This window comes from Aythya marila, assembly GCF_965140915.1.
Source record: "Aythya marila genome assembly, chromosome: 5".
Lineage (NCBI taxonomy): Eukaryota > Metazoa > Chordata > Aves > Anseriformes > Anatidae > Aythya > Aythya marila.
The window spans coordinates 8,565,012-8,585,106 of record NC_139046.1 but is presented as its reverse complement, the minus strand read 5'-3'; the positions used below and the strand labels follow the sequence as shown (position 1 = coordinate 8,585,106).

Here is a 20,095-nt window from a genome sequence, read left to right as displayed (position 1 = left end):
TGCTGCATTCCTAGTGCAAACGGAACACGAGGAGCGCCCTCTCCTGTGCAAAGCTTTGTTGTGCAGGGAACAAGGCGAAGTGCAGCAGGATGCAAAGATCCCAAAAGAGAGTAGAAGAGATGGAGAGGACTGGTAGGTGTGATATCCTCATCTCTAGACACTAGTCTCCGAGAACATGCTGGGAGATCCAGCTCTGGGGATGCTGACACCTGAATGCTTCCCCTGCACACCAAAGGTGTTCAAAAAATGATTACAGTTCTCTGATGCAATCCCCCACCCTTATATGTTCCATGATTTTGGACTGGCTTGAAAACAAGACAAATATTCTAACTTAGGAGGAAAATTTGCCTTCATTTTGCTCTCTAGAGGATGTTTCCTAAAAGACCTATGCCACAGCATGACTCGTAGGAAGACAATATGCTCAAAAAGGAAAACTAAGATTCTTTGAAAGCTTGGTTCTGAGTTATGTGTCAACACTCAGCATCAAACAGAAATTCAGCATTGAGTTATACATGGTAGCAGGGACTGAATCAGAGCAGCTACAGGATCACCAGCTGCAGATGAAACTTTGTCACGCTCAGAGAGTCTGGGTTTATTCATAGCTGGGTTTGCATGTTTTGTAGAGGAAGTTTAACTGTCCTCTTGAGGCAAAATTTGCTACTGAGCATTCTGATTGCTTCTTAGACAGGAGTGGAGATTTCTGAGTGTTACCACAAGCAAAGACTGAAAAGTGCAGTATTTGCAAATAGTTTAAAATGATGAATAAACAAAAATATGTATTATCATCTGCAAAAACTAGTTTGGCCAGCTCTAGTTGATAGTCAGAAATTATTCACTTTATGCTTCACAGTCATACTTAAAACGATCAGCAATCCACTTATCTCCTAGGTACTCTAAGAATGGCTGAGACACATGTAAAAATAAAATAATCTTTTTTTTTTTTATTATCTCTGGTGAAAGTGACAGGACCTGAAGGAACGGCATGGAGCTGGGACAGGGAAGGGTCAGGCTGGGGGTTAGGGAAAGGTTCTGCACCCAGAGGGTGGTTGCGAACTGGGACAGGCTCCCCAGGGTGGTGGTCACAGCACCGAGCCTGACTGAGCTCAAGAAGCACTTGGACACCGCTCTCAGACATGGTTATTTTTTGTGTGGTACTGTGTGGAGCCAGGAGTTGGACTTGACGATCCTCATGGGTCTCTTCCAACTCTGGATGTTCTGTGATTCTGTGATTCTATGGTCCTACATCTCTGTGGAAACCTGTCCGTCTAAAGATCAAGTTAGGAAGCACAGCCTAGGTTTGGTTCTGTACTCTCTCCAAGTCATCTTATAGCTTAAGATGAGTTGAGAAAGCTGGCAGGTTACCGGGGGCAGATCCAAACAGCTGGGTTGAGAACTGCAGGTAAGATGTAGTAGGTGAATTGTTCTTCACAGAGTGAAGTGATCCCTGCAGGCTCACTGGTGTTTGCCTTCCAGGGAGGAATGATGGAAAGATCCACACATTCAGTCAACCTTTCAGATCTGTTCTGATCCTAATAGTGTCCTTTGCTGGGTCTCCAGCCAGCGTCCCAGTACTGAGATTCTTCCTTTGCCCTGTAGCATAATCAGATGCTGTGTGACAAAACACTGACATCACAAGCTTCAATTTATCACATGGGAACAGTCAGTACCTGATGGGATATTTTAACAACATGGAAATAACATTTCTTGGTGTCTTCACTTAGCCACAAAACTGTTGTTCTACTTATAACTTCTAAAGAAGTTAGGATTTTGCAGTTTTCCCGTATGGATACGTTGCTTGGTACCTGGCCTCTGTAATCCCTTCAGCATTCTGTCACAGAATAATTTAGGTTAGAAAGCACCGCTGGAGACTGTGTAGGTCATCTCTGAAGTTAGATTAGGCTGCAGAGGGGTTTATTTCAGAGCCTGGCTGGACACAGGTGCTCCAAGGATTTTCATTAAGATGCACAATGATAAAGTAATTTGGAAAAGCAGGTAAATTAGGCAAGGAAAAAGAATTACTGTTGTTGCATCAGACCCTAATTCCTGTCCCCTGCTTCTGTGCCCCTGGACTCCAATATTGTTTGCTCTAAATACACTCACTTTTTATCAGAGAAAAAACATCAAAGAGAGATTTCTAAATTCATCAGGGTGAATATCTAATTTGCATCCATTTCAGCCAGTTCAGAAGTCTGTCTCTTTGGTTTCTTCCAAATTCACTGCTGTTATTCATCAAAGTTTTACGGTCAGACTACGAAAATCCTGAGGTTGGTGCAGTTTGCATACACATCTTCAGCGATAAACCAACACCACTGGGGCTGTTACGAGCAACGCCTGCTACTGATTTTTTTTAGTAATGGAAAGTCTGATTTGCAGCAAAGTTGTGGGTATTCAGCACTTCACAAATTTCTCCTTTACACCTTAGAGAGTTTGATCTCTAGGAAGCATATGGAAATAGAAAAACACTATTTGTTAATTAACATCACAACAGAATTTCACATTTTTCCTAGAAACAATATTCTAGTCCATTCAGTACCATGTGAACAATTTTTGAGGACACAAACATTTCATAGAAAGATGCCAGAGGAGTCGTTAAATAATATAAAAATTAAATACATCATAAATACAATAACTTGAGGAAATGCCATTTTGGCACAATGCTTCTTTCCAAAACTGTGTAAGTATCAAGCATAAAGTACAGAAATATCTATGACAATTTAAAAACATTAACAAATATTTACATTAACCTTGTCTAATATTAGTTCAATTCAGCAATGTGGACATTAATGGCATTTAAAAAATATTACTGAAATACAACATTGCAGATAAAGCAGAATGACACCATGGAACACTTTAGAAACTTGTACTCAAATAAACATGCAATTGGTTCATGATCTTCTCCTGTTTTATTTTGATCACATACAAATATGAAGAAAGTGTTCAGTTAAATCTTGCCAGGTGGCAGGTTTATATGATTCTTATTTTGTAATTTCTGGTTTGAAGGCACAGGATACTGCCATCAGTAATTTATTCACAACAAAAGCAGTGGAAGTAACAACAAAATCTGTCCAGCATAGTCTCATTATGCACCACCAGCATGTCCAAGGCAGTCCCTCTCTATGTGCAAAAGGGACTACATTCTCCATGCTGCCACCCTTCATTTTTCTGTAAGTTTATACCTCTTGTATAGACTCCTACACACTGAGAAAAACAACAGATCAATACTGGGAGGGAAATGTTATCTTAGTCAGAAATGAAACACAACTTCAACAAATGTTCAGAGATAGCATAAAAACAGTCCCCAATTCCACTTGGAAATTTATACATTTTCTATATACTTCAGTGCATTCCAGAATTTACAGCAAAACACGTAAAATCTACTAATTCTAAAATATTAAGCAATAGAAATATACATTTTTAAAAATATCAGGACTGTGCCGTTTCTCAAGTAACACTGTAGTACTGTTGCTATGTGTTTTCAGGACACTATTTTGCCCTCAATTATATTCAGAATGTGCAAGGTAGATTAAGCTGCATACTTCTGTATTAGGAACATTTTCAAGGCTCTTATTGAAAGACTTCCTCATTTTTAATATTTTCCACTGGTTAACCGCAAACGTTAACAACGGTGCATGTGTATGAGAATCTAACATGTACCTTCTTGAGGACTAGTAATTTCAACCAGAAGAATGGGCCTTACATTGTTTTCCTAGGTACGGTGTTTCTTTTTTGTCCAACTCCGAAGATAAAACCGTCTCTCAGTTTGTGAAAGGAGAAGAGTAGTTCCAAAAAAAATGAGCTTTTAAGACTTCAGTCTGAGTCACAGTAAATTTCATAGTTTATTCCACATGTCCTTCACAAAGCAAGGTTTGCATTGATGATAGCGGTGGGCAAACTTTATCGTAGGAGAGAAACATAAATAAGAAGCATCATTCCTGTAGAGTCCTCTAGGAGTTGCTGGCCCACGTAATGTAAAAAAACCTTCCTTCAGACGTCAGCATGTAAATACTTGTGTGCTGCAGCAAGCAGCCTGCAGCTCAAGTTTGGAACTTCTTACGTGCTGTCAGAAGCTAGGTGCAGCAGCGAACTGCTAGCTACCACCTTCTGGGTCTTTGCTGGTATGACAGGTCTTTTCAACGGGGGATGAATTTGCTATTTCTTTGTTTTCTTCTCTTTGTACTCCTTCCTGCAATTCTTTTGATGTTTTCTGTCTGTTGCTCTCACTCTTATGACTAAGAGATGAGTTGAACCTGGATGAGTTCGACCTCCATCTTCTCAGAGTCCTTAAAATGTCTTTTCTGACATTTTCACTAACCAGCACGTAAATAATTGGATCGGCAACACTGTTTGCAGTGGATAAACACAGAAACACTGTAAAAACTGGGTATATGTCTTTTTCAAATGGACATGAGCAATTTGTATGAAGCAGAAAGTATACAGACCTTATTAAGAGTACCACATGGTAGGGAGAAAAGCAGATCAGGAAAATGACAATAATGGCAATTGCCAGATACTTCACTTTGGTCTTCTGGCGACAAGTCAAGCTGGTACTTGTTTTTGTACTTTGGAAAATTTTGTAGTTTGTGAAAATGAGGATCATGAAAGGTATGGCGAATCCAAATAGGAATCTGGCAAAGCCGAAAGAAGCCAGTGTTTTGTCAAGGGGTAAAGTCTCAAAGCAGGTATCGTTATGTATACTCTTCATGTAAAATACTGGACTGTGGATTATTGTAACCACAGCAACGAGAAAGCATACTATTATGATTGCCTTTTTCCGTTCTCTTCTTCCCCTTGATTCCAGAGCGTACACCAATGCCACATAGCGATCCACAGAAATACAGCACAAAAGCAGAATGCTGATGTATATGTTGCAGAAAAAAATGAATCCTGTTATTTTGCAAATCTGTTCACCCATGTACCATTTGTGCTCATTTTGCACATAGATAATCCAGAGAGGCAAGGTACTTAAATACATCAGCTCGCACAAAGATAAACTGAAAATGTAAATGGCAACTACTTTGTTCCTTTGGATTTGCATAAATGTAAGCAGGGAAGTTATGCAATTTGCTGGAAGGCCGACTGCAAAAACAAAGCTGTAAACAGCAATGAGAAGTGTCTTGCTGTCTTTGTAGGAAATGCCTTTGCAAATGGTGACATTATCCTTCATAGTTATGAGACAGTCTGTAGAATTTGCCATGATTTCTTTCCAGCTGTTTTTTTTTTTTTTTTTTTTCCTGAGAATCAGAAAAGGCAAAATAGAAAGTTAACATTTGTATCACTTAGAGATGTGCCAGTAAAGGTTAAAGTCCCATAAGTGTAAGGGCATCGCAGGGGAACAAATGGGATGCTTGTCTTGGGAAACCATCTAGGACAGGTGAGCTTTCCAAGACCTGCTACTCTTCTGTAGTATCCCCTGGAAGCCAGGTTTGATTTAGTTCCAGGAAGAAGTGCCTTTCCTCACAAGGAATTTCTTGACTATAGCACGCCTAGTCACTAAAACAGGGGCTGGGGACTTATCTTAAACCAGGCTGCCTCATAAATAAGACATAAGAATCGAGCTGCTGACCAAATACTAAAGTCGCTTTGCAGAGGAAATTAACAGCATTAAGGGCATAAATCTCCAATTTTTTATTTTTATTTTTTTCAAACTCAGTAACAAAAATTGCAAACTGCTGAGACTTCAGATGGAGGCTGGTAGAAGAATCTATCATTTCTGGTCAAATGGGACAATTATCTCAATTGGTTAGGGGCACTTAATGTATCAGAGACTACCCAGCATACAGGAACTAGAATCTGGATACTGGCATGCACTTCCACACTGTAATAAAGCACAGTGGTTCAGATCTAGATAATTCACACCTCTCTCAATGAATAACTGTAGATGAGGAGCAAAAACTTGTAGTGCTATGTAACATTCACCATAGCAAGTCAGCAAAACTGCCTACCACATCTGTTTGATACCTCTGGGAAACAACAGGAAATGTGTAATGAAAGGAAGTAAACAAGATCGAAGAGAAGAATATGAATGCTTTTAAGAAATGGTGGTGAAGAAAATTAATGCTCCTTGAAAAGGAGTGGTTACAAAAACACCTTTCCAAGGCAACCATACACAAGAGCAGACTTGGCATTTGGTTAGTGTTATGTAGTGCTAGGAGAAGCATTTCTTGCAACGTCACACGACTTCCACAAGGAAATCTCCTACCAAGTGAAGAGAGGAACATGGAGGTGAATGTGCTGTAATGGTGTTGTATTCTCTTAAAACTTGTACTTTCCTGTATTTATGAGTTGAAGTTGCCTGCGGTGCAAGACACTTAATAAGAAGAGATCTAGTCTGGCCTGATTTTTGGGCACTCAGGTGGACACCTGCTCCAGGGTACAGTCAGCTAACTGCCAAGGGGAGATGTGTTGGTAGTGTTGAGTCCCTTCACACAGAGGTGGGGTATGAGCCTTCGTCCTCACTGTGAACGAGCAATTTCTTTAACCTTGTGTTCATGCAGAGGAGAAAGTAGCTTGTGTCAGCCTATGAACATTTATTTTTTGTTGGTTTGGGCCAATCTCAAGGAGACATAGGGGGAAGCAGTCTGCTTCCAGGGCAGTGAGGACCTGCATTGTCTCCTACATCTCTGGGAGGGTGGGCGAGCTGGTGGGGCTGTTCCCTCCCCTCCCTGGGGCTGCATAAGCAGCTCCACCTGAATGCCTAACAGAGCACCTATCATTCAAGATAGCCTGAGGGACATTCAGTCCCCTGAGCTAGTTCAGTTAATGCAGATAAGGATGGTATGAGGAAATGGATGCAGGCTGCCTTAGGCTGCAAAATCCTCACAGCAGTGATGTGCTAGCCACAGCCATAAAGACCAAGTCCTCCTGGCCTATGCCAAAATGTGTTCATGTGCAGCAAGTACACAAACACAGTCAGAGCCCCAGTGACAGCAGGTTCGGATTGAAGATGCATTTCCAGTCTTGGTAAGCAAGCAGGTGGGGCAATGGCAGCAGTACCTGCCATCCCCAGCACTGGTGGCACAGAAAGCTGTTCCTCAGGGTGACACTTGGAATGGGGACTCTGTAGACACAGGAACTGAGAAAGTGCTGCTGGTGTGGAAGAAGTACACTGTAGGGTGTGACCTGCTCAGTGTCTACCTTCTACTTCCCTCTGCGGCAAACCATGCTCCGCTTGCATGCTGAAACCTTTAGAGGTTAGCAGGCAGTGGTCACTGTGTTAGTCAGGCCACAGTACCTCGATCCAGCCAAGTGCCAGAGGGACACATCTCCTCATCTGAGAGCTGGACCATCTGGTGTCCAATGGATATGTTCAGGTCCTCTCTAGGAGGATCTGAAGCTTCCTTTAGTTTCAAATGTCCCAGCTTCAGGATGACTGAAGAAGAGGATCCTCACTACTGTGTGGGGGGAAGACGGCACAGGACTCAGCAGGGCTGTTGCAATGTTTTCGAATTTGCTTCCTTTTTTTTTTTTTTTTTTTTTTTTTTTCTAGCAGTGAAAGTGTAGTCATAGCTGGTATTTATTTAGAAATGTGATAGTTGTGATAAGGAGTGACATTCATTTCTTTCTGCCTCTGGGCACCTGCCACCTTGGGTCAATGAGATGAGGCCTTCTGCAGGCCACCAACCAAACAGTGGTGGAGGGGGGATAAAGGCAGCGTTTGATTTCTGGGTCAGCAGAGATTCTGTGCCAGACCTCACCCAGAGCATGGCATAGGAGAGCTCGTCCTCTCCTTGCATCTGAGCGATGTGAGACCACCAGGAACCTGTGTAACACAAACGTGCCTTGAAAACAGAGCTGTGAAGCACAGCAGGTGAATGAACCAGGTGATGGAGGTGATGGAGGCAGCGACAGCCGAGGTGGGAACGTGGCACAGTCGCACGCTGTCTCAGCCATGAGCAACAACACTGTAGCACACAAAACCTCTCCGAGTGGTTGAAGGTGCACTCTCCTCCCCTCCCCCAGGGCTTCATATGCTTCTTGGCCCTGTTTGTCTGCGAATTCTTCTTTTTGCACTGCCTACGCCTGTTGCTCGCCACTCGTTGTGCGAAGGCATGCTTCCCCCTGAGGTACCTGCCTCACCAGCAAGCAGCCAGCAATGGTGCAGAGCAGGAAGGAAGTGGTAGAAGCCATTCTGTAGACACATGTTCCCAAAGAGGACTTATTCTGTAGACACACAGTTCCCAATGTTTCTTTCGCTTGCCACCTTCCTTTGCCTCCTCCCTTCCTGCTCTGCTCCTCAGTTTCTCCAGGCCCAGCTCTTCAGGGCTTTTGGGCCTCTTGCCTCCTCCCGTGTCCCCCATGATGTCTGTGCACGTGTGCAGCACAAGAAAGGAGGGGACGGAGCAGCACAGGCCCATCAGCAGGGCTCTGCTGTGCACTGCCACTGCTCCCAGCCTGCTGCTTCCTCTCTGCACCGTGCTCTTCCTCAGGAAGGTCTGCGGGTGCTGGGGGGGCAGGGAGAGGCATGAAGCCTGTCCCGGTGCCTCCTCTCTGCATCAGCCAAGTGATGAGGGAGAGGCAAGGCCCTGCCTCCAGGCCATGTCTCCTTCCTGTGTGTCTGGCACCTGTGAGAGCCTCAGGAAGGAGATGCATGTGACTTTTTAATCTGCCTGCACCAGGCTTTTTTTTTTTTTTTTTTTTTTCTTGTCTGTCAGTGCAGCGCCTCAACCACAAGGACGATGCTGGGCTCAGGAGACCCTTGCCAGCTGCCAGCCGCAAAGTCTCAACCAACAAAGAGCGGTCACAGGCATGAATTTACACTCAGGAAGAAAGAAACACGTGCCTGGTGCCTTTTGCAAAGGTCTGGTCTGTCAGCTCAGGAGCCTGGATCCTTCCCAGCAATAATGCTCCCGTTAGCAGCCCTGTTCCAGGAAGGAGGAGGGGAGGGCACCCATTTGCTCCCCTCGCCCCCTGCCTTTCTCCTGGCTCTGGGCCCTATCCAGAGCAGTCTTCTGGCCCTGAGCTTGACAATTTCTGCTCAGCTCACCAGGACTGGAGAGGGTTTTTGCCCTCAAACTGCAGATCAGAAAGCAGCACTGAACAGGCAATTCATGAAAATTCTCCTTGTAATACTGACTCACTGGAACTGAATGCATGTTATTATGCAGGCCTTTAGAGTCTGCTGTTTTCATGCCCTGCTCATCCCAGAGGACTCGAAGTCCTGTCTTCCTCTGTGGTGGCTGGGCTGTGATAGCTGAATCCCCACATCTCCCTAATGCAGCATTCACGATCCTACTGCTTTGTCTAAAGGAGCATCTGGTAACCCGTGGACACCTCACTGGAGGCAGCAGGCTAACCTGTTGAGCACAGCCTGTCCAAAGTAGCTGTCCCCTCCTTTCTGTGACAGTTCTGTTTCTGCTAGGGCTTACCAGCTACTGTTAGGTGTTAACATCAGATGCTGGTTGTGTTTTGCTTCAACAGCTCAACACATACTTAGCAGCATGCAGGAGCTTCTTGTTCCCCGAGGCTCACCGAGTAAGACTCAAACCTCAGTCAGCACATGCATGTTTATCACCTATAAAATATCTCATCTTCCTGGTTTGTTGACAGAACAGAGACAACACCTCTGGTAAGCACCTGAGCACAAATCACAGTAAGATGGGATAATCTACTGCAGAATATTTGCTGTGAGCCTACTCTATATTTACCCTCTTCCTTGGACATCTGCTCTTGGCCTGGGTTATACTCACAATATTGGGGAAGGTAGATCTCTGGTAGGGCTTCTAATCCCACTGTGTTATGTTCCCACTTGTTAGACAAATAGGTAATTACATTTCTTGCTCCTAAAATGGAGTGCCTACCTGCTCTAGTGTATTGAGATCTTACACAGAGACAATCCTAGAAGAGGTCAGGGCATGTTGAGATGCTCAAGTAAAAAGGGTGTGGATGGAAGAGGCAAGTAGGATGTGAAATCCAATTTTCTTGATGTGTGGTAAAAAAGCAGCAGAAATGCCCTGGAAGTCTTTAAAAGGCATTTAGATTTAGAGCTTAATGATGAAGTTTAGTGGAGGACTTGTTAGTGTTAGGTCAGAGGTTGGACTAGGTGATCTTGGAGGTCTCTTCCAACCTGGATGATTCTGTGATTTTGTGATTCTGTCTTGCTGACGGCCTACCAAATGGGTCCATAAAAGCTTCTTGAAATTGCCTGCCCTTTTCTCCCTCTGTCCTTGATCCACTGCACTTAGCATCTCTTATGGCTGGCAGCCCAGCTTTACTGGGAGGAATGGAAAGGAAGAGTTCTTGGGCTTTCCTAGACAGTGGCAGATCTGAATTCAAACACTGCACTGATGTTTGATCTAGGAATCAGATGTCCCATATTGTGGCTCAGGGCCAAAGCACGGTGCTATTGTGCAGGAGAGCCTGCGTGGTGGTCTTCTGTCCTCTCGCTTGCCCGGCATGAGAGAGCATTGAACTATCCTGCAGAGATGTCCCACACAGCTCGTGGGAGATGAGACCATGAACCTGGGATGCTGTGAGAATGTGGTTTCACATCACAGCCACATCAGAATAACAGCCTGACTGTCACCGATCTTTTCTCTGCCTTCTCCCTGACCAGTTCATTGCCTGACCCTGCAGTGAACTCATGCAGAGTGGTAAGCTAGCAGAAAATGCGTCTCCTTTTCTATCTGGGTCAGTTGTCCATCAGTTTGCCTTTTTGAATTGGCCTTCCAGGGTCACAGCAGCAGCTGGGCAGGCACAAGGGGATTAGCAGTAGCATGTGGCCAGGAGCAGAGCAGCCAGAAGCAGATGGAGGGAGAGGCTGTATTGAGAGCAGCTTAGCCTGAATGTGAACTGCACCCTCCACCAACCTCCAGAGGTGCTGCTGGTCTCTCCTGACTATTTAGGGGCCTTTGCACCAAAAGTACCCCACCAGGCACCTGTGTGGATGCTGCAAGTCCTAAGTAAAGCACCTTGGGTAAGCAGTGCTTGTGGTCATTTGAGCCACATAGCAGATGGACAGCCACTCCAACCACATCACTTTTTTTTTTTTTTTTTTGGTTTTACTTTGAAAACTTAACTGCTAAGTCCTGAAGAACACGTGAGCTTTTGTGAGCCTGTTAACTTAGAGCTTATTGTTTCAGATTTAAAGATCCTCATTGGAGTCTGGTCCTGCATGAAGCAGAAAAGGGTACTGAGAAGGGTCCTGAGAAGTGTGGAGACTTGACAAGCTTCACTGAGTGCTGCTGCTGCATATCCAGGCCAGTTGCATTAATATGTGATCTTCCCTGAAGATTCTGAAGTGCTTTTGCTAACGCTAGGTGTAAAGAGGGAAGTGAAAATGAGGGGGAAAGCAAAAGGCTTTATTTTGCAGTTGTCTGTTGTTATTAGCTGCTCATGTAAAACTTTTGATTTCCAACAAAGAAGTTAGAGCAATAAAATAACCACCATTAGGAAAGGCATAAAAAGAAATTTTCAGATACAATTCAGGGGAGGTAGAAAAAAACACAATAGTTGAACACAGCACTGGTTGAAAGCCTTTTGATTAATTCACCTGAGATACAGAAGGGCAGAAAAGAAAAAAGACACACTGAAAGCCGTAACATGAATACATGAATACAAGTATATCAGCAGAGCACATTATTTATATATTTTTCATTTTCAAATCATTTTCCAATCATCCTTCTATGCCAAGAATTATTGGTAGAGATGAGAATTTTGAGGGGCTTATTTGGAGATTAGTAATGATAATAATAATAAAATAAAGCTATCCTTGTAATGATTAAGATAAAAACAAACCAGCCCTTCACACCTCCCTTCCTGCCCCCAGTATTTGTGAAGGATATCAGCCCTCACTCATATTTTAAAGTGTAAATCAGCCTTTAATGAAACAGGACCTGAGTTTCTCTTTGTTTTGTGTGCTTTTCTTAGTAGTATGTGGTACCATAAATATTTGACACAGTATTACAAAGATAATGTTGGTCTGACCGCTCAAATCTAGTATCGTGAGTCATCAGTTCCTAAATATGGCAGATGTACCACCTACAATACTCATCACCAGCCACATCACTCCCATTCTGAATCTAGGCTTCTCTTTCTCACACAGAAACTATGTTACCTGTCTCTTGAGTTTCCAGCCACTAGCTTTTGTGTCTGTTAACCTTAATAGAAAGTAAGAAATTGTTGTGGATTAGTTGCTCTGCTGTTCTTGAAAGTAAACAATGTTTTTGCTATTTCTGTGGATAAAAAAAGATTATGACCTATTAGCCCATCAAGTCAGTGATTTTATTATTATTATTATTATTTTTTTTTTTTATTATTCCCTTCATTAGTAATAAAGAGACTAGTACATAAAGTCATTCCTTTCAGGCAGGCTCAGCATGTAAAGGAAAGGCAGCAGCAGCTCCACTTATTTACCCAGCAGACTGACCATTTTTAATGGCATACACAAGGCAATGGGATTTGACACCATATCGTTTCAAAATTCTGTATAGAGAGAGAGAGGAAAAAAAAAAAAAAAAAAAAAAAAAAGGTACTTCAAAGCTAGAGGACTATATGAGGAATCCAGGCTGAGCGCAGCTCCATCTTACAACGGCTGCCTCCATCCTAGCTTAATGAAGGGGAAAGCATTCATGGGATTTGAATGCAGAGATAAATAAAAACTGTATGAGGCATTTTTAATACCAACTCATGAAAACCAAAACCATACAAAAGCCTTCCATGTGATTCCTGAAATATGAAACTGGCAATTTTTGTCCATTTGTTAGATTTCTATTTGAGTTTTGCCCTCTTTTGAGCATTCTCTGGCTGTTGTGGCCACGGAGAAGACTCTTATGAAACAAGAAATATCTCTATGCATCCTTCTGCTGAACCAACGCAAGGCATAGGCTTTGTTTTGATAATCAAATGTAGTCATCTGAAGTTTAGGTAGTTTTTTTGTGAGAAGTAAGCACTCCTACATCAGTGGTTGCAACAATCTCCAACTGTGAGACACCAGACAGAGAGCATTGTGGTGAAAGCAGATAATCTCTCTGTTCACTATTGCTGGTTAAAGCAGCTATGGAGCATTTGCAGACCACTGCCAGGAACCACAAATAGCTGCTGTGAGGAAGCCGCTGAACCTTGAGATCAGTTATACAGTTTCAATAAATAACTTTATACTGCATATATAAGTGGTCATTAAAAAATAATAATATATATATATATATTAAAGGAACATATTTGTCAGAAGAGAGAAGATATTCATCATCTGGCATTCAGGAGGAGCAACCATTTCTGATAAGAAGAAAGCGTTTGATTTATTTCGTGATACAATGTTCATAGATGTGAACTCTTAGTAACCAGAGGTTTTAAATACGTGTGTGTGGTCATTTGCCTAGATCCACACATCCACTTCCTTAAACATACTATTGTGCTAAAATAAGCAGCTGTGGGGACAATGAGGTGAACTGTCACGTAATTCAGGGTTGATGAATGACGTGGCTCAAAACTGCAATCCTTCCATAAAACGGGCATCTTATGTTCCTATTACACTGGCTGGTGAGGGACTGTAGATGAAAAAACAATGCCAGGCAGATAAGAGAGAAATGTAAAAATGAAAGCTTCAGCTACAGGGTTTAAAACTACCTCAGTCAAGGTGGTAGGTAAAACTATATACATGTCATACATGGTAAAGGATGAGAGAGTAGATAGGGGAAATTCACAGCTGAAAAACAGACTCCCAAGTCCCCCATATCAGTTGACTATTTTTCCCCAGTCTCATGACTCTGAGTCCATGATTCATGATTTTGGGACTTTTGGTGCTGGTGACTGAGAAAAGTTCTCCTTGAAAACATCAGAGAAATGATGTTGCCAACCAGATTTATTTTATTATACCTATCAGATTTTCTAGAAAATGTACCATGGTCAGAGGAATTGATTCATAATCAAGAGAGCCATCAGGAGCCTCAGAAATGCAGTCATAAATTTGAGGTCAAACTACAAAGCCAGCGATGTCAAAAGGTTGAGGGAAGCATAGATTTTGGAGCAGATGTGGTGAAAGTGAAGAGCTGAGAACAGCCCTGAGACTGGCAAGTTTTGTGCTGCTGTTTCACACCCACTTTTTCCCCAGACATAAAACCAGTAGGCAGTCATGCTTGATGCCTCCATAAAGCTAGCACAGCTATAACTGACAGCCTTAGGAGTGAAGGCTATTTAAATAAGGCTTCTGTTACTCGAGTGGCTTATCTAAAAAATTAACTGGCCAGACTTTCTGCTTAGTTCATGCCGAAATCATCAAGTCTTGGAAGAAAGAGTTGAGAGGGGGATTCCCATGCACAGCATCTCTGGAACCCCCTGGGGTGCTCCCAGATGTTCAAAACAACCAATCACCAGAAAATTTGTCACAGAGGGTTAACATGAAAATGAATGCAGCTCTGGGTTCCCAAAAGAACTGGGGGATATCAGGGAGTTGGCCCTCCCTGGTAGTGTGATGGCCATGTGAGGCAGATTGTGACTGCTGCAGCCTGCCTTCAGCCCACAGGCCTGAGCCTTCCTACTGCTGCGTTAACAGTTGCAGGCACTGGGGATTTGGGATCACCCCACTGCTCTATCTTGTGGCCCAGGTGGCTCGTGGGGCCCACTTTCCAATCCTTGGCACAAAGGTGGAGACAAATCTTGGCTCTTTCCTCATAGCTCTTCAGTGATCTCTTCTTTGTTCATCCTTGTCTACTGACAGATCTGGGCCTCCTTCACATTTCTTGGGTGGGTACCCAAGAGATGCCACAAGAATAATGCCAACAGCTTGCTATGCCACCACCCTCTTGCCCTTAGGTTTCTCCCCAGGAGCTCCTTAAGGACACCTTCCTCCTTCTTCTGGGCCTCAGTCATCCAGGCCTTCAAACAGCAGACTCCTGCCAAACCTCCAACAACTCCAGTCATCAAGAAGCATACCAAGACACAGAAAGGCCTGTGCTAGAGCCATTTTCACCTCAGACCACCAAGACTCTAAATCATCTCTGAGGCAGCAACTGTTCTGAAGCTGCTGGAGATTTCTGGAATGAGGCCATGTATATTTTCACCGTTCAGTAAGTGCAGGCAGGTAGCCATATGTGACACCTGGACCAACACAAGGCCTATATAAAGGCTTTTAAGTCTGTGGCAGAGAAGGCGAAGGACAACAACAGTGACCCTGCAGCCAAGAGAGACACTTGTCCCAGCTAGGAGCATCTGGGTTGGATCCTGTCCAGAGATGTGAACATTCAGTCCCATCAACTCTCAGGCAGGGCGATCAGTGTGGGAATGGCATAGCCATGCCTATGGCTTGTGGTAGCCTGCAGCAGGCACCCAGCTGTGCTCCTGGACCCACAGAAGCTATGTGGCCCCTTGGGCTCTGCTGATGACACACATAAACAAAGTGATGCTGTTGTAACAGACAGGTAGATAGTACATGTTTCAGTGACGTGTATTTATCCTACCTTGTGGCAAGCTTCTTTGCTTTTTTTGTAAGATGGCTGTGGACTGCGGCTCACTGATGGCTCAATTTGTTTCCCTGTATCAGTTGTTCTTTTTTTATTAATGGCCAAGGGTTTTGTCTGACCACAGCTTGGTCTTGTGTGCTCTTGGTGTCACCACTGAGCCCTGGCCAGACTCTGTTCTCTATTACAGATCATGTCACATCCTGCCAGCTTGTCATCACCTGGTTGTGTCTGTCTCCATATGTGGCCTGTGCATTGCCATGGTTTGCTCTTGTCTTTTGCCATCCTGTGGTTGCTTTCCCCCCATCTATCCCAATACAATCAGTGGTTTGCAATCCACTGCTGACCCAGGAGAACTGCATCTGGTAACTTGTACCTCCTTTGCTGCTCAAGTTCCCATGGAAGCTAGAAGATGCTTGCTCAGGGGACAACAATGTCCACTGCCATCAGGCAGTGACGCTTGCAGGGAATATTTATTCATAACCAAACACATCTCCTGGTCAAACAGAAATTCACAAGCTTCCCCCCTTCCTGCACTGACACCTCTATTGCAACAGTGACAGGCACAGGAATCACAGGTGTTCCCTGCAACCTGAAAATACAGCTGTCCCTCTCATCCCACTGAAATTCCACAGACTAAGTGTGGTGTAACAGTGCTGAAAAGAGTCAGCGCAGAGAGGATGTCAGTAATAGGAAATACTCTCTGCCAGCAATAGGAAAACGCAAAGATGCTGTTGAGCTTTGTCCTCGTGACATTATATTTTCTCTCTGCTGTGGGCAATTTACTGGTCTTGGCACTGCCCTCGTGGATTTGTGCAGCAACCACTGCAATGTGGGAGCTGCACTGCTGCTGGTAGCGTCATCATTACTAAGAGGCTGCAGAGAAAGAACAAAGCAAAATAAGTCCCAAATAATTTTGCAACCTTCCAGACTTAGGCTCACTGACAAATTACTTGTTGCTGATAACTCTAGTTAGTTTTCATTGAAAATTGTTTTACTCTGGCTGAAGTGAATGCGGCTCAGCAGGTGGGATCTGCAAAGCCTTGTGAAAACCACATTGCCTTCTATTCTTGAAGCAATCCTATTTTTAACAGAACAGTTAAAGATGGTAGTTTTGAGTGCTCTGAACTCAGACATCAGTATTTCTTCCTCTTCCATTTACCCTGAAATTCATTTTCTTTGTTCCTTCTTGTTCTGTGATTCACTCTCAACTAATTGGAGAACTACCGTTTTCCTTTTTTTCCCAGCCGGGTCACCTCCTATAGCACTAACTCATGTACCAGCAGCAGGGTTTTCCCCTTAAGACTTTAGTTATGCCAGTAAAAACTGTGACGCTCAAAGATTCCTCTTGGTAACCACGTGTCTCTGACGTGTCTGTGAGCCCACTCCTCTGTCTGCTAAATCTCCTGTTATGTCTTGTCCATATCCTCAGCAGACATCTCTTTCTCCCTTTGTACATCTACCACTGAGTATCTAATTCGTGGTTGGGACTCTTAGACTTTACACTGAAAGATATGTAAAAATCCCAGCTATCAGCTATTCCTCAGAGTATCCTTCCTTAGGGATATCAGAACCATGCATTAATTTCAGTGGACCCTGTTCTGAATTTCCCACTTCTCAGCCCTTTCCACTCCATTAAGACCCTGCTTGCCTATGCAATGATGCAACTCACATCACTTTCCAGATGTGAGACTGAGTACTCAACCCTTTGTCTTTACAGACTTCAGGTCCACTGCATGATATTCTTGGAGAATATTTTTGTTGCATGTTCCCTTCCACCAACAGCATCAACCAGGTGTGAACTATAGATGTGTTTGATGGTGTGCATCTGCACTAAATAACCTGATTTAAAAATAGCCTTGATACATGAAGAGAGATAAAATCAAAGTAACAATAATTAAGAGCCAGATTCTGTTGAGCCTGACATGCCTTACAAAAAGCATCTGTAAAGTTGATGGGATTTCTGCCAGCATGAATGGATCCTTGACTACCTCCTCCTCCAGTGCTCCAATAGATCCCCAGCACAGGAGGCAGCACTAAGCAAAACCAGTGTCCCTTGTATACATTGCCCCCACGGAGTTGATTTAAAGCAATGATTTTCACACAGTGAGGCACAGCCTACTGAGGATGCAAGAGCATCTGGCAGAGAGATGTCAGGTAACCCCAGCCAGACCTGCATGAGACATTCACAGCAACCCTGGGGTGGTGAGGAGATATCCAGATGCTTTTGGCCAAGGAAAAAGGCTAAAAGAAAAACAGCCTCAGGTGGAAACGGGACAATGACAACGCAGATTAGTTTTAGCACTGAACTGCTTGCTGCTTTAGCTAAATACACCCCATGTCACACTGAGAACACAGTGCATGTCAAGAAAAGGCAAGCAAAACCTGAGCTTGTGCTGAGCTCAGGCCAGATGTACAGGTACTAAGTCACAGAGAGCAACCACAGAAACCTGTCCTCATGTTGCTGCAGCCGCCACTCCAGCCACGTTCCCGCTGCATTGGGACCACAACTATTAATGTAAGCCCTGTTGTGACCCTCACTGCAGCAGTACTGCTGTCTGCTTCCCCACTCCCAGCTCTGTCTGTTTTGGGAACCAGTGACCTATCTGCACTTTCATAGCCTCTTGTATGCAAAAATAAAGGAACCTGGCTAGGAATGTAAAATCATTCTGAATAAAACTGTGAAATTTCCATTTCAGCTCAGAAGAGATTTGTCAGGGCACCCAGAGATAGTCAAAACATTGTCCTTGAATCAGTGCTATCTGTGTGATCATGATGAGGCTGTAAACTCAGCGTCCATCCAAGAGGCATGGGCAATGCTTAACCTGAAAAAGCCGCCTGCAGTTTCAGGCAGAAACCTCTACAGAAGAGGTGCTCAATTCATACTCTGACTATTTGTTTAAACGTAGTGTCCTGTGTACAGACCTATGGAGAGCTCCTCAGGAGAAAATAAGCCTACCCATTGGCTGTTAAAGAGCAGAGCAATGAGGTTACTAGAAGTTGAAGAGCCACTTGTCTGAATGCAGAGATGGGTTTAATAGTATCACAGGAAAAGCAGGTTAAAACAGCTCAGGTGCACATCAGTCTTTGGCAGAAGAGCAAACTTTGTTTTAAAAGTTCCACGGGAGTTAGTATCTATAATCTGTAGTGTTTTCTATTGCAACATAAATTGAAAATAAATAAATAAATAAGTATGGGGGAAGGTACCAGGTAGGTAAAAATCAACTAAGACCCTATGAGAAACTAAATATGGGAAACAAAGTTCAGTTTGATTAGGGGAGCCTAGCTCTGGTGGGATGTTTACCCTTTGCTAAATTTCATTTGATGTAAGAAAGAACCTTTCTGACCTCAGAATTTCTCAGAATTTCTCAAAACTAGGATCCTTTAAAGTCTCATACTGATTCATTCTGCCCATCTGCCAGTGTGATGCAACTGCTGTTACCAGTCTGTGACTGTCTCAGAAGACGTGCGGTCTCCTTAAAACTGTAGCTACTACACTGAGCAACGGCTATGCTGAATGCAAACGTGTATCAGCTTTTATTTAAAAGCAAGGTCTTGTGTTTGCAGAGGACACAGAATTTTTGGTGTCTCAGAAAAACAAGGCAAATCCCAAGATATTTGGTGGGAAAAAAAAAAATCTCAACTTAGTCTTGGTATTTTTGTGTGCCAGTGATCAATAGTACTGTGTGAGCAGAAGATGAAGAAAAAAAAAATAAAGTTTGTATATCCAAACAGGCACTATAGACCATCAGGCAAACATGATAAAATGTCTGTCTAGTTTTTCCAGCAGAGAAAGGATGAGAGGAAAGGCTGGGTGTGAATTCTCTAATGGTCTACCAAATGAAGTCTGGCAATGCCAACGGCATTGGCATTTTTAGAGTAGTTTAGTGTTCATGCCTCGTGCTTGCAGTGATCATCAGATCTAACCTTACAGCAACCTGGTTCTCCCAAAATCTTTCAGTCTTAGCAATCACTGATGTCTGACTGGAACTGAAATCCTTTCGTAAGGAAAGAATATATTTTGTATAGGAAAGGGAATTTGCAAAGAAAGCAGATAGCAAAGAATCATAGTCATAGAATGTCCCGAGTTGAAAGAGACCCTCAAGGATGAATCAAAGATTCCTTCAACTGCCACGAGCTCTAACTAACACAAACCCAACAGCACTTTATGCCTGTTACATCAATCACAAGGCATTTTAGATGGTGAAACATCACTAGAGTCTACGATACTGAAGCATGAACATGCAGCATGGAAAAGCAGCAACTGAAGCTGAATGAAGCCAAACACTGCTAAGCAGAACGAATGCCTTATCTCGGAGCTAGAAACGACTTACTTCTTTTTCTCCCTGGCTGCTGCAGAGGAGATGATAAGGCACTCCAACTCGTGCTGTGCTCGCAGGCTGCTCTGTAGGCACTTCAGGAAGTTGCCTGCAACACCACGTAGTCGTAAGTGTCATGAGCCGAAAGAAAATACACTGCTGGTGACTTCCTCAGGGTACCAGTGTCACTTGTAGCTAGGTGCACAGTTATAGATAAGAGGGTGACTGGAATCCCCCAGCCTTGAAAATCGTAGTCCTGTCATGACTTGAGAAGGACGTTGTAAAAAGGCATCTCTATTAACCACGTTGGGAAGACCCGCTCCTGAAAGTACGCTGAAAGAGTGAGAAGAGGCAGAAGAAACTGTGTATTAATTACTGTAAGTAGAG

General features: G+C 43.5%; 1 protein-coding gene across 2 annotated transcripts; it reads right to left on the bottom strand.

The window, feature by feature from the left end:
• Positions 1–970: 970 nt before the first annotated feature.
• On the bottom strand, positions 971–19,765 carry GPR132 (G protein-coupled receptor 132). Of its 2 annotated transcripts, XR_014317501.1 has the most exons (3): positions 19,720–19,765; positions 3,698–5,231; positions 971–2,434 (listed from the first exon to the last, which is right to left on the bottom strand). XR_014317501.1 is itself a non-coding variant. In XM_082760404.1 (2 exons), the coding sequence occupies exon 2, from the start codon at positions 5,192–5,194 to the stop codon at positions 4,088–4,090; it is 1,107 nt and encodes a 368-aa protein (XP_082616530.1). In that variant the 5' UTR covers positions 5,195–5,231; positions 19,720–19,765; the 3' UTR covers positions 971–4,087. The 2 variants fall into 2 exon arrangements, 1 of the variants encoding a protein (XP_082616530.1); XM_082760404.1 differs by having other exon boundaries at positions 971–5,231.
• Between the last annotated feature and the right edge of the window lie 330 nt (positions 19,766–20,095).

What these genes read in the sequence shown, in the direction of transcription:
- GPR132 (XM_082760404.1), bottom strand. Translation starts at nt 5,194, where the DNA reads ATGGCAAATTCTACAGACTGTCTCATAACTATGAAGGATAATGTCACC.